The 14,252-nt window shown below is 43.2% G+C and overlaps 1 protein-coding gene across 2 annotated transcripts; it reads right to left on the reverse strand.

Moving 5' to 3' along the window:
* Nucleotides 1-840: 840 nt before the first annotated feature.
* On the reverse strand, nucleotides 841-13,863 carry zdhhc1 (zinc finger DHHC-type containing 1). Of its 2 annotated transcripts, none has more exons than XM_061049781.1 (11): nucleotides 13,213-13,863; nucleotides 11,631-11,850; nucleotides 9,805-9,980; nucleotides 6,787-6,888; nucleotides 5,964-6,088; nucleotides 5,658-5,813; nucleotides 5,377-5,513; nucleotides 4,589-4,677; nucleotides 3,246-3,360; nucleotides 2,158-2,233; nucleotides 841-1,556 (listed from the first exon to the last, which is right to left on the reverse strand). In XM_061049781.1, exons 2-11 carry the CDS (start codon nucleotides 11,847-11,849, stop codon nucleotides 1,051-1,053), a joined length of 1,701 nt encoding a protein of 566 aa, XP_060905764.1. In that variant the 5' UTR covers nucleotide 11,850; nucleotides 13,213-13,863; the 3' UTR covers nucleotides 841-1,050. The 2 variants fall into 2 exon arrangements, with proteins under 2 accessions (XP_060905764.1, XP_060905684.1); XM_061049701.1 differs by having other exon boundaries at nucleotides 841-1,559.
* Between the last annotated feature and the right edge of the window lie 389 nt (nucleotides 13,864-14,252).

Raw genomic sequence — 14,252 nt, forward strand, 5'->3', positions numbered from 1 at the left:
AGTTGTATTCACTTCCGAACATGTGGACAGCTGACACCTGAGACAGCCAACTTGGCTTCCTCAAAAGTTCAACAAATCCACCGAAGAAAAAGGGTTCGTCCCGGACTATTTACTGGCCATGAACCAGGCTAGCTTGGACAGACCGGAGAGTGGTATCGTTCTGTGCTTCCAACTCAGAGAGAGTTGTCGTGCTACTCCTTCAACGCTGGAGTTTAAACACAGCAGAGCGAACAGAGGCCTGTGATTGGATGAAAAGTTCAATCCTACCATAATGTCAGAAAAACAGTGAAAGGACTTCTATAGAGATTTTAAAATCATGAATTTGAATAAATATGTGTTAGAAGGAGTGGTACATTAATATGTTTGACTGTAAACTTAGTAAAGCCAGATGTTTTTGTAGTCAGTATGTGTCCTTCTGTAGTTCTACAGATGTCAGCCTGCACATCACATCACTTTAAACACGACGTGTGTAACTGGCTGGTTGTTAGCGTTAGCATGAGCTGGAGCAGTAATGTGCAGCTGTGGAACAGAAGCTCGACAGGATGTGATATCATTTTGTCCCTCCAGAGCTGGGTTACCATGGAGACATGCGTACACAGCAGAGGAGCCGTTGACTGGGAAACAGTGAAAACAGTTTAGAGAGATGGAGGACCTCTGGGTGGGACGGCATCACTCACACACACACACACACACACACACACACACACACACACACACACACACACACACACACACACACACACACACACACACACACACACACACACACACACACACACACACACACACACACACACACACACACACACACACAGGCTACAAAGTCAAAACTCAGAGATGAAAGTTTTCCTTCATTTATAAAGATTGTGCACAAATAAGTTTCAACTTTGGCATTCAACATAAAAGCGATTTCTTAGTAATCAATAAATAATCACAGAGATACAAAACATACAAAACAAAAACACACAGATTGTTGTGCAAGGCTGCAGAGCGCCGGTGATAGTAAAAAGATAAAGAGTGAGAAGAGTTTCAGTTCAGACTCTGCTCATGTTAAACCTCCATCCAGGAGGCCAGCGAGGTCCGAGAAGCCGGTCTGGACCCGGGTCTGGAGCTGGTCTGCTTCCTGCTCAGATTAAAGACCTCCTCACGAGGCCCAGAGACGTCTCCACTAGCTCGGCTAACAAACACCATCGGAGGCTGGGTGGAGGCCATCTCAAACCTCAGCTCTGCGATGCTCTTATTTGTGCGGGAGGAAGTGGTCTTCCTCTTAGTCCTGGGTTGGGGGGAGGGCAGCGGGAAGGAGGGGACGGCTCTATGCAAAGACGTGGAGGCGTCTCCTCCGGCGGCTGCAGCAGCAGAGGACGAGGAGCCCAGTTTGGCCAAGGCCACCGGGATCTCCTCCAGAGACTCTGCAGAGTCCGAGTGGTACTCAGCTGGAGGGGCGGCCGCCTGCACGGGGCCCACAGGTAGGGCAAGAGGGGGCAAGGTGGCCCTCAGAGGGAATGCTGGGAAGGGAAGTCGCTGACCCAGGGACACAGCAGACATGCTGCTGGGCTCTGCTGGAGGACAAAACACCAAAACACAGTGAGGAGAATATTCTCGTCTTTGTTGATAACATTTCAAGTTCTGACGGTTAAGATGGATTGTTAAAGGTTAAGTTTGAGAGTCAAAGTCTAATCCAAACTAAATGAATTAGAAAACTAGAAAGTCGTGTAGAAACTGGTGTTTTGTGTTTTGCAGCCTCAGAGGAGGCCTCAATGAAATGTCTTTTTGTCTTATTAAGAAAAAAACGAAAAAAAAAAACACCATGATGGTGGTTTCATTAAGGTGACTGAGATAGTGTTTGAGTAATCATCTTCTTCAGACTTGTTTCCTGTGTTGTTGTACTCGTGGCTGATTGAGGATTACTTACACTTAGCGTGACATTTAAGGGGACAGTATCTCACCGAGTGTTCACTACAAACTGCTGCAAACAAGAGCTCCTGAAACAGCTGTGTCGTTTTAGTGCATGTTCGAAGAAGAAATATGTGTAGACATTATGCCAATGAGGGTCAACATTGTGTGTGTGTGTGTGTGTGTGTGTGTGTGTGTGTGTGTGTGTGTGTGTGTGTGTGTGTGTGTGTGTGTGTCTGTGTGTGTGTGTGTGTGTGTTTATACCAGGGGGCGGGGCTGTACTCGGGCAGCGCTCTCTGGTCACCTCTGCAGGAACTTTACGAACTTTCTTCTTCTTTTTCTGTGAAAACAAAAAAAATAAACACGATTAGAAACTGTTCAAACTTTGTTCCATCACACAGAAGACTTGTTGAATTTCTGCTGGACTCAAGAAACAAAAACAGGGCATTTTGTTTGCCTTCCATAACCAGAAGAAGATTAGTTAATTGGGTTAACCAAATGCATATGTGTTTTTCCAAACATACTGGGAAACCAATTTTTGACATTTCATTTTCCCCCTCCTTTTTCAGGAACTGTCTCTGTTTGAAACCTGAGGCTGAGCAGTGATGTTTGATGACCTGTTAGGTGGGATCAGTTTCTCTTCATGGACCACAGCTACCAGGTGTCCCTGTCTGTGGATTCCCCATTGCGTTACAGATGATGGAAGTTGATTACATACAGATGGAAGTGCAAAGAGAACGGCTTGTGATTACACAGCGGGAGCTCCAAATACACACACAGTCAAACATGCACACACACACACACACACACACACACACACACACACACACAGAGCTGTTCTCCACTGATGGCTCGGCCAATCCCGTCTCACCCCTGTAGTGCAACTGTTACTACCTCTGAAGCCGGCCCAGAGAAGGAATCACTTGTAACCCCCTTTACCCCTCCATGACCCTCATAGTAAAGGCTAAAAGTCGTAAACAGAGCGCTTTAAATCTTTCTTACTACAGGGGTATAAACCATAATAATATTTTGATGATGATTTAGTCACAACATAGTGGTCAGAGTTCATGCTTTGCCGGGTCTTTTGTTGAGAAAAGATGAGAAAACATCTTGATAAGATCTTTAAGATCAAGTTTTCTGTGGGCTCTAACTCAGTTAAGGAGGGTCTCTACATGAACTTTGAGATGAATCAACTGTTAGAAAATCCTGTCTGAAGATTTTAATGAGCTCATCTCCTCGTGTCTTCATTTCTTCAGCAGTTTACAGGAATAAGCTCATTGATGTTTGACTCCATCAACCACTGAACTCTAATCCACACTGTGAGAGTGTGTGTGTGTGTGTGTTTTGTTTACCTGTGTGCGTCGGTGTGTGTGTGCTGCTGCTTTCAGCTCTGTTGACACGTTGGGCAGAGATTCTTCCTCCATGACAGGACTGGACACGGTCCTCACTCTGCCGTTAGACAGGAATCTGAAACACACACACACAGACACACACACACAGACACACACACACAGACACACACACACACACACACACACACACACACACTGAGGTTAACACACCTGTACAGCTCTATGAACACAGATCCACCCCTGAATGAGGCCGTCTGATTGGCTCAGATTCTTTTACAAGTTCATACAATTATAAAACATCAAATAAATGAGCAGCAAACACAGCTCTACAAATAGAGCTGATGAAAGTTTTATATCGCTTCTTTTAACATGACAAAAAATTCTGTCCCTCCGTGTCATGTGACTTATGTTGTCTTTGACTTTATTCCGTGCTGTTTGATAACCATGTGATGTTTGAATCGGGCCTTACAAAGGGACTGTAGATTAAAACGTGCTTAAAGCTAACCCTGGTGAAATGTATCAAATAGAAAGATGCATGTTGGAGTGCTGGTGGTGCAGTGGTTAGTGTGCCCGCCCCATGTATGGAGGCTAAAGTCCTCCAAGCGGGCGGCCCAGGATTGAATCTCATCTGTGACTCTTTTACCGCATGTCATTCCTCACTCTCACTACCTGATTTCCAGCTCTATCCACTGTCCTATCTCTCCATTAAAGGCACAAAAAGCCCAAAAATAAATCTTAAAAAAAAGAGATGCATATTTAATGTTTACACAGGCCCTTTACAAATGACACTCAGAAGCTGTGAACTTCTTTGTGTTGTCCACACTGGCCTCCCCCCGTGCTCCTGTCGTCCTAGCGGCTGTGAGAGCTGCAGTAAAAATAAAGTTTCCTCCGTCACTCGCAGCAGTCCAGCTTCAGGGCAAACAGCCACGGTTAGTGAAGTTATTTATGAAGCCCTTCTGTTGGACTAATACACACAGCTCCCTCCACCCACACTTCAAACACACACACACACACACACACACACACACACAATACACACTTTGTTTGCCTCCTAGAAGTCAGGGCCAAAGAATTTCATTTTGCACACTTTGTTTTCTGCAAAGAAAACGGTGTCCATGGCGACTGCGCTCCAGCCTCATTGTGTTATGAAATGACTGTTGCCGGCTGTTTACTGAGACATGACGGGACCCGGTGGGTCAGCCTCAGCCAATCACAGCAGGTCGTGGGCTGAACCTGGACCACCACAGAGAGTGATCCGGAGGACTGGATTACGTTCAGTTCTAGGGGTGTGTTTAACAGAATCAGACCATCGCGACCAGAACAGGAGCGACTTCGAGACTTACTCTGACTCCCCCCGCACAGCCACAGTGGTAGGTTCCCTCATGTCCAGCTGTGGGTTGGTGTAACCCAGAGTCCCTGAGTAGTTCACATCCTGAGGAGGGGAGGAGGGACACACACACTCAAAACACAGCTATATAGATTCAACATGTGTATGTACTGTTTTAGAGCTCATCTTTAATTTCTTCCATTGACATCACACACAGTGAGAGCTCCACCATTAAAATGAGCTGATTTGATATGTTTATTGTTTTTAAATTGTTGTCTGAACATAGAGAAAAGACAGAATGATCTGCCTCCTATTGGACATCTATGATGTGTGAAGGTAAACTAATGTATTTGCAGCAGAATAATGTTAAAAGCCTTTTTTTAATTAAATGGGTGGCACTGAATCAGAGTGGGGAGGTTCACTAATGGAGAGTTTTGCAGAGAAAGGGGGGGGACCTCAGGGGCAAAGTCATCCCATGATGGCGTGCAGGGACCGCCTGATCAAGTGTGAAACATATCTTTTAATGTACGTCAGAGCTGCTGCCTGTTGGTGGTTGGTATTAAAGTAGATTGACTTACACATGTAGTCTACAACATAAATATGATATGAGGATGTTTCTATGGAGATGTATGGCTCAGATGATTAGTCTGCACACACCCTGGCAGCAGAGTGATGTACTGGAGAAGAGCTGCTCTTCACACATGAATTACAAACTTCAAACTCAAACATCTGCAGCCAGGGAAAAGAACAAACACTGCCCCATTAAATAAGAGCCAACATGGCCGCCGGTGGAGCCTCAGTTACCTTGATGACGTTTACCGTCGGAGCTGCTGTCTCCTTCACTGCTGTCTCCTTCACTGCTCTGGGTTTCCTCGAGTCTCTGCCGTCCTGACGGTGACGCTGACGCACGATGAACTCATAGGTGCTGAGTCTGTTCCACACTGCACACACACACACACACACACACACACACACACATAATTAGTGGTTTTACCCTCAGCCTCTCTGCTGCCATCTACTGGTGCCTCTTTCTGTTACTATCAGTGGGGACAGACAGACACACATGTATGCTTGCTGTCTCTTACTCAGGTAGATGTGGAAGCAGAGCAGGTGAGAGAGCAGCATGAACGACAGCAGACCCAGAGTGATGGTGACAGCAGCCAGCCCGGGAATGGCTCCTGCCGTTGACCTGATCGGAGCCACCGGCAGGAACACGTACCACACACCTGTCTCATTCCTCACTGCAGGGAGACACACAAACATCAACAGTTATACAGACCACACCGTGTTTTGTTCTGTATATATATTAAAATCTGCCTTCAGAATCTCAACTTTGCACTGCGATCCTTCACTGTTGCAAAGTCTGTCTTAGACTAGAGATCACATCTTACCAAGAAAGTGTTTGTCGGTGCGGAGTTTGGATGGATCCACAAAGAACTCAATTAAGACGTAGGAGGCAACAATCAGAACCAGCACAACCCCCAACAGAGCTGAGATCACACTATGGAGGAACAACCTGCAGGACACACACACAGCTACTGAGTACACACACACACACAAACTACTGAGTACACACATCAAACTATTGAATATACACACAAGCAGTGGCAGCTGGAGGACCAGGATGTATAGTTCATTAGCTTGATGCTAGCACATACTGGAAAATAACATCTGCTGGCTAACAGAATTAGCATCGCAACTATTTACTTAACATACTCAACAAACAAAGCCATATGCATTCGTACTTACAGGCATATGTTTCCTAAACTCTGTGAAGATAAAAAAAAATGCTGACTCATGCTAGTCTGATCTGCTGCTCTGATGCATCTTAATAAACAATCAATGCTCTGATCCAGTGACACTGCATGACTCGCTCTTTATGTCTCAGCTCATGGGATGTGTTCCTCTGGTGCCTCCTTTAGGGTGGTGATGTGTAATGTGTTCTTGAGCGCATTTTCTCCAGCCCTCTCAAGCTCATACCTCTTGTATTGAAGACGAGCAAATGCAAATGTGTAACTTACAATGAGAGTCAATTGAAGACCCAGAGCGATAATTTTAGCACCCAAAAATCACATCAACTTGGGGGTTAAATTTAAGAGATCCACAGAAATGAGAGGCAGTTACACACTAATTGTTGTTACTATGTCTTCTACACGAGTCTCCCAGATTCAGCATGACGACATCAGAACAGTAGAAGATGATATGTAGACTCACTTGTAGTTTCTGCTCCCCACACAGTTGTTGAGCCACCGACAGTGATGGTCGAAGTTGGCAACACACTTATTACAGGCACTGCAGTGCTTTGACTTAGGACCCCTGAAATAACACAGGAAACACAAACACAGGGGGAAACTTTAAAGGGGACATATTATGCAAAATACACTTCCCCATGTTTCTCTAACACTAATATGTGACCCTAGCCCGTCTACAAACCCCCCAATGATGAGAAAAGTCCATCCTCTCCTTCTTTTGCCTGCTCCACTTTTCAGAAAATGTGTGCTCAAACAGGCCGTTCGGAGATTTTCCCTTCATGACATCACAAAGGGCAGTAACCCCTCCCCCAGGTGGGTGACACTCCCACAGCTAGGTGTTTGTTCTGCCCTCTGAGTCTGCCTTCTCACCGTAAACAATAGGACATGGAGCGAGAAAGCCTGAGCACACCCAAGCCCTTCCAGAGAGGGGGCGTGGTCAGACACAGCTCATTTACATATTTAAAGGTACAGACACAGAAACAGCCTGTTCTGAGCAGGGCTGAAATAGAGGGGTTTATAGGCATGATCAAACTTAAAACTTGTGACTTTTATTGACGTTAATTAATTGAAAATGTAACTTTTTTATAAAACTGAGATGTGTGAAGCTCAAAAAGGGTCCAATATAGTTATTATAACACATTAAGACCTGACACTTAGAAAGTTGTAACACTGTGAACCACTTGGAGACCAGAACATGATTTTCAGGAGTTTCCCCTCGACTTAGACCGTCAGGTGTTTCTTCTAGCCTGAAGATGTTTTGAGAATCTGACTCCTGATTTCTTTATAACTCATTCAGAGTGAGGAGCTTTTGTTTCTATCTTTTAATGAACTCCTCCACAGCACAGAGGAACAGGACTCAGGTAGAGAGCAGGCGACAGGTTCATGTGTGTCAGTCTGGTGTGTAACAGCTCCTCGCTGTGACCCAGTTCTCCTGAACCTCCTGGGAGAAACGGGCACACTGACCTGGTTTTCTGAAGCTTTTAGTGCACATCAGACCTCCTGGCCCCCAGTGAGCACTTTCATTATTTACAGCACAATGAAGAACTGTGCTGCATTAAACATTAAGACCACTGAGAAGCAGGAGTGCACAGAAGAACCCTTTTAACGGCAGTTAACAATAAAAGATGCCCCCCCTTCTCTACAGATACTATCTGTAGAATATAGAAGTAAAATCTCTAGAAAGTCAATCAAACTCAAACTTTCATCTATGTGTTTCACTTCTGTGTTTATAGATTTGAATGAGTTACAGTCACCAGAGATGAAGTGTTTTTGATGTTAGAAATGTGAGACAATCCTGGTCCCCCTTATAAATAATGAACTTCCTGTACTTTTTAAGTTGCATTCACACACTGTGTCTGCAGCACGTGAAGAACAGGAAAAAACTCTAATATTTTTGTCTGCATAAGTTAACATGTTCGCGTGTCCAAGATGGTAAGCCTCAGTGCTGCAAATAACAACACCATCACATCACCCATCCATTCTTGACTACCATGGTGAAGGCTCAGGTTTGGCATCTTGGAAGTGACTATATTTTGACAAGATGGTTAGGCTGGAGAGAAGCAAGAGGTTATTACACTTGTGTGCATCAGATAACTATGGCTAGGATAGCCAGATGCATCTTTCATTCATTTGGATCTATTGAGATGCTTTAAATCTAATTCACTTACTGAAACAGTGAGCAGCTGGAGACTCAGATTGCCTCATAAAATAACCGTCTCTAAACAAGACAGTTTTATGATATCTAGTGACTTTTCCATCGCAAGGTACCCATGCCCTGAAGCGTTATTTTTTAGGGACACACAGATGCATCAGTTTAACATCGATATCTGTCGCTATCAGTCCTGTTGACAGACATCCTCACATCTGCAAATAATGTGGAATGATCCGATGTCAGTAGCCGATGTTTTTCTGTGGTGTCATACCAATTTAATGCTGGCATGTAGTGTACACCTTACTACTGATTCAGAGAAGACTTTTTAGGGGGGCAGAGGGAGTCCCTTGTTTGACAAACTCTGTTCAGTTTCCATGGTCATTACAGCATATTGATGTGTTTGTTTTTGGATGTGACTGTCAGAGAGGAAGCATCTGCAGAAAATCTACCAACAGTTTGTCTTTGGATGTTTTCACCAAGATGTAGAATCACTGAAAAACACACAAAACACCCCCCACAAATCCAAATTATGAATCAGAGGCTGGTGGGTATATCTGACGTATGCTCTGCTTTTAAAAACTGTTGGAAAAACCTTTTAGTTCTGATCAGATTTTTTTTTTCCATTGACAAAACAACCATCCTAATGGAGGTGAGGTGAGAACGCCCGGGGACTGGAGGTGGGGATTAGCATGTTACTAATGATGATCATGATACTGTCTCCACGGTGACGAGCTGCAGCCTGTAGAGACACTCTAACATCCACTGTTAACACCTGCTCAGGTAAAATAACTCTTCACTTCTTAACCATGTTAGCTCGACATGAAACAACACTTTCATCCAGACTGCAGCAAACAGTCCTGAGATTTTCAGCAGATATTGATGTTCTCCAGAGGATAAACACAAATGACTCGTACATTGAAAAGTCATGATTTGACTTTCAGATTAGGCTGATTTAGACACTTAAATGTTAGGATGCCAGAGTCACAACATATATAAAATACCCATTGTAATTTTACATATAAAGATAAACTTCATCAGCTCTTTACGCTCATATAACAAATATAATTAACTAGATTTTTATGAAATACTTCATTATTAATATCCTCTGCCCGGTTTGTTCCTGCATGTCTCCAAATCAGATTATTCTGCGTGAGTAACTGAGCATGTGCATGGATCACAGGCATAGAAACAAAACACCGTACTCAGTCAGCTCTGAGGATTTATTTTTTATTTTTTAACCTCGATCTGTCAGACTGAATTTAGAGCAAACATCTCTGATGTGATGCAGCAAATTTGTAGAATGAAAGAAAAACTAAGTTTGATACTCACACGTCCACCTGGCAGAGGTAGCAGTGGCAGTTCTCGATGACGTGAGCGTGCTTCGAGCGGTCGAACACGGGCACCGGACCTTTGTCGCTCTTTGTTCTGACGTTGTGGTCGGCCGGGTCGATGGACACGGCCATGATGTGGACACACAGGTGAGAGACGAACATGATGCCCGTACACTGATCACAGGTCAGGACTCACATAACGTAGATCATCATTGAATCACCAACAACATCACACGTTTATCAAAAACGTGTTTTCATGTGTTTTTATATTCACATGTTTTGAACTGTAATATCAGCTTTGGCTTCAGCTATCTAAATATCAGGCTCTACGTCTGGCCTCTTCATTCATTATTTATAAATGTTTTGAAATATTTTAATTCCATCCTTGTTTGTATACCAGCTCACAGACTTCTTACTAACACATTCTGGTAAACAGACACACCTAAGTGTGTCACATCATCCTGATACACCTGGTGATGTTTTAATTTTATCACAACCTCAAGCATGACTAATGAAACTGGGACTCACTCCACATAGGTCTCAACCTCCAAAGGGAACCTTTTAGGGTAGGTCCAGACTCAGAGTTCTGTCAGGTTATTCTGACATAATTCAGATGTTGAGTATGAAGGCTAAGGCTAACTAATCAAACCAGTCTGCCTGAGTCTCAAGTCTCAGCTTCAGACTTGTGTTGAACAGAGTTCTCCTGAAGCACAGACTGTCTGTTAGACTGGCACTGAAACATTTCAATCTGACAACTTTATCAAGTCCCTTTGTCATTATTTCTAACTTCATCATTAGACTCTTTGAAGGATCTTAATTACCCACCGAGGTGACATTAAGCAGCTGAATTCCCACTGAAGAGCATCAGGGAGGCACCGACTTTAACATCTAATGTCTCTAAAGGGAGTTTTTACCTTTTTAATCACCTGGTCTGTTTGTTTTGGAGAGAATGAGGGAGGGGGGGGCTTTGTCTCAAGGCTTAAACTGAGTTATGAGTCTAATCTACATCCTGCCATGTTGGTGCTCCTTTATGGCACTGTTTACAAAGTTCAATTTTAAAAAAGCTGAGATTTGAACGACAAATTTGAATCAGTTTAAGATTAGAATTAAGGATTTTAAGGAGGCAACCCTAAAAACTTTAAGGGAAGAATGTGTGATAATTTACACATAAATATATCAGAAATCCAGTCTATCCTGTGTAAATGTCTCTCTGAGTCTTGACTGTCTATAATGAGTGAGAAGCTTGAGTCCCACTGGCTGTGCTGTTGTCAGAGCCGTGTTTACATGTAATTCATAACTCCTTCATGTGAACTCGAGTGTAGGGGGGTTGGAGGTGTGTGTCTGGAGGAGAGCGGAGGATTCATAATAGCACAGGTGTGGCCAAACAGAAGTTTGTTTTGGTTTCATGATGGTGCTCAAAGGTGACATCTACTGGATCAAAAGGTTGCACATTCTTCCTTTAAAGTCGTCATATTTGGAGGTAAAATTTGCATTGATGAAAAAATTATATAATTTTGCTGTAAAAGAAAAAAGGTTTTATTGAGAAATAAAAGTTGTGATTTGCGAAGGTATTGCTTACAGCGGCAACTTGCTATTGGCTTATATTTGATTTATTGGAATAAATGTGAATGTTTTGGTCTTTCCTGTCAGTCCAAAGCCGACTGGTGAAACTTCAGGTCATCATGGTTACTCATTTGACACATTGAGGTTGATAAGAGTCTTAAAATATTGTGATGTTTTGACCTTTTTCTCAAAATGTTTAGCCTTTTTTGTCTCTCAAATGTTTCCTGACAAAGTGACTGAGTGCATTCACTGTAAGGATACGATGTAGCCCGCAGGGATCCAGTGTGAAGGCAGCAGGGGGACAAACACGCCGAAGCCTGTGACGGCAAAATAGCCGTAGAGCAGCCAGGCCAGCAGCTGGAAAGGATGTGGCGGCCAGCTCCAACCGTTTGTCCGAGAGCAGAGAGGCACATCGGCCTGATGTGGGTCGTCCTCAGCAACCGGCGCTGTGCGGTTTGGGTTCTTACTGCACACATCCATCCTGCACACAGATTCAACATCAAAGTTTAATTGGTCTTCATCTCATAACCGGCAAATTAGCTGCAGGGAGAGGCTGCATAAAGAGCTGCTTTGTGATCATTTAACCAACAGAGAGTATGACCAGCAAGCACTCAGGTCAGAGGGGGCACAAGATCTGTTTATATTATAGCACAACAAACAAAGATGTAACCCAGCAACAGGCTGAGGAGGGTTATAAGCACACACACACACACACACACACACACACACACACACACACACACACACACACACACACACACACACACACACACACACACACACACACACACACACACCGTGTTAATCAGCTGCAACTTCAGATCATGTGCCTTTTTCTCTGTTTCACAACAAATGTCTGTCCCATTCACAGAGGGTATGCAATGACTTTTTCTTACGGGTCTAAAATACACAAAACAGAGAGAAACTCAATCGGGCCATCTGAAAATCTGACTCTAGACATTTGAATGGGAATCTGCACTGGAATAAAAATTCATCAATTCAACAATTATCAAATTAGTAGAATAGAAAAATAAGGTTAAGTCCACCTCTCTGTATTTTGACAATTTCATTAAATGTTCCATAAGCTATGTGATGTCGACAATAATAATGTCTTCATTTATACATCACCTTTGAAAACGGATGTTAACAAAGTGCTTTGACACACAAAGCAAAGGCAGGAGCTCAACAGAGAGTGTCTACAAAATTACAAACAAAAAGCAATTACAAAATGTAAAAGCAAAAGATCAACAAGAATAAACGCAAATGAAGAATTCAAGTAGAAACAACAGGTCTGAAAAGGCAGTAACGTAAACGCAACACAAATGAAGAAGTGAATAAAAGCAGAAAGAAATTAGGATGACGATTAAAAGAGGATGACATCACAGGAAATAAATTAAACAAAATAATTTGTTTAATTAACAGATGTGAAAAAAGATACATTAGTAAAGGTAAATAAAGGACAATAAATAAATAAAGGTTAGAGCAGGATACTAGAAGAAGGAGTGCATGATAAAAAGGATGAAGAGTAATAAAATAAACAAAGGAAAAGATCAAATCTTTGGAAAAGATGAAATCACATCATAGATGTACAGAATAACCTTCAAGACAAATGCCTCCTATTTTCATTGCACATATAGGGATTTAGTGTTTCCTTTTTAACCCAGAGAAGTGAGAGATTAAGAGAAAAACCAGATTCAAACTGAGAGTAATAATCGTAATATTTGAATATATAAATGTGTTTATCATGCATATTTTCTAAACAAAAGAGTAATTAAGTAAGGAGGTTACAGCATAGCATGTTTCTGTACCCTGAAACAAACACAATGTATGAGAATCGGCTCACCTGGTTAGCAGGTGTTAACGGGACTCGGGATGCTGATCGGCCCTCCGATCCGCTGCATCTCATCTCACCCCGGAGACCGGGCCTGACCGGCGGTGTGGAGCTCTGCCTGCCGTGCTCCGGCCCGGGGGGACCAGACTGATGTTGCTGCTTCTGCTGCTGCTACTTGAAGGGCTCTGCTCGGCTCGGCTCGACACTCAGATCCGCTCTAGAGAACCACTAACCCGGGCCAGACCGTCCCAGTCCAGCTGTTAACTCACATCCATCCCGGCTGAGGACACTATCCGTGCTAGGTGGCTACATCCCCTTGTTTGGTAGTCAGTGTGTTGGGATAATATTTAGATAAGCGCGTTAGTTTCAGTCACTAGTTAGCGTGCTAATCACTACCAGCTCGACATCCCCAGACCGATAAGAGCTAGCCTCGTTAGCGGGGACACGACTGCTGCCATGCAAGTTAGCTTACGTCTAAGACAACGCCGCGGTGGCAGATGGAGTCAGACGTAATGTCGTGACTCAAAACGTTTAAAATAAAAACATCGTTTTACGAATTGAACAGCCTGTAGTGATTCAACTGTGCGCTAACGAGCCAGTTAGCCATTTAGCCCGTTAGCCTGGTTGCTGCTGTCCTCCCACCGTCTCCAAGCAGTACGCCGTTTCCTTGGTAACGCTCCAGGTCAGCTGTCATTGGTCAGTGGAGATTGCCCCGCCCACATCTTGCTGAAAATGCTAACTGATCTGAGAGCAGCGGTTAGAAACAGACCGCTGTGTGAACGCGTAGCGACCAGCAGGGGGTAGCAGCTGCTTTGATATGTAAACATAAAAGTTCAGTTCACATCCACAATTAATTATTCATAATGAATACGTATTTATAATAGGTAATTATTTGTATTTATTGTTTTATCTTTTTCTTAATTTCTATTTATGTAGACTATTGGTCGTTTTCATTTGTGTTCACTGTCAATAATAATAATAATAATAATATATTTTATTTACAATGCACTTTACATTTGAATGAAAATCTCAAAGTGCTACAATTAGAATAA

Source organism: Labrus mixtus, chromosome 1 (assembly GCF_963584025.1).
Source record: "Labrus mixtus chromosome 1, fLabMix1.1, whole genome shotgun sequence".
NCBI lineage: Eukaryota > Metazoa > Chordata > Actinopteri > Labriformes > Labridae > Labrus > Labrus mixtus.

Coding starts and splice junctions, on each gene's coding strand:
- zdhhc1 (XM_061049701.1), bottom strand. CDS start 11,849: ATGGATGTGTGCAGTAAGAACCCAAACCGCACAGCGCCGGTTGCTGAG. Junction 6,089..6,786: donor GTGGGGAGCAGAAACTACAA/GTGAGTCTACAT, acceptor TGTGTCCTGCAG/GTTGTTCCTCCATAGTGTGA. Junction 1,560..2,157: donor GAGTACAGCCCCGCCCCCTG/GTATAAACACAC, acceptor TTTGTCCTCCAG/CAGAGCCCAGCAGCATGTCT.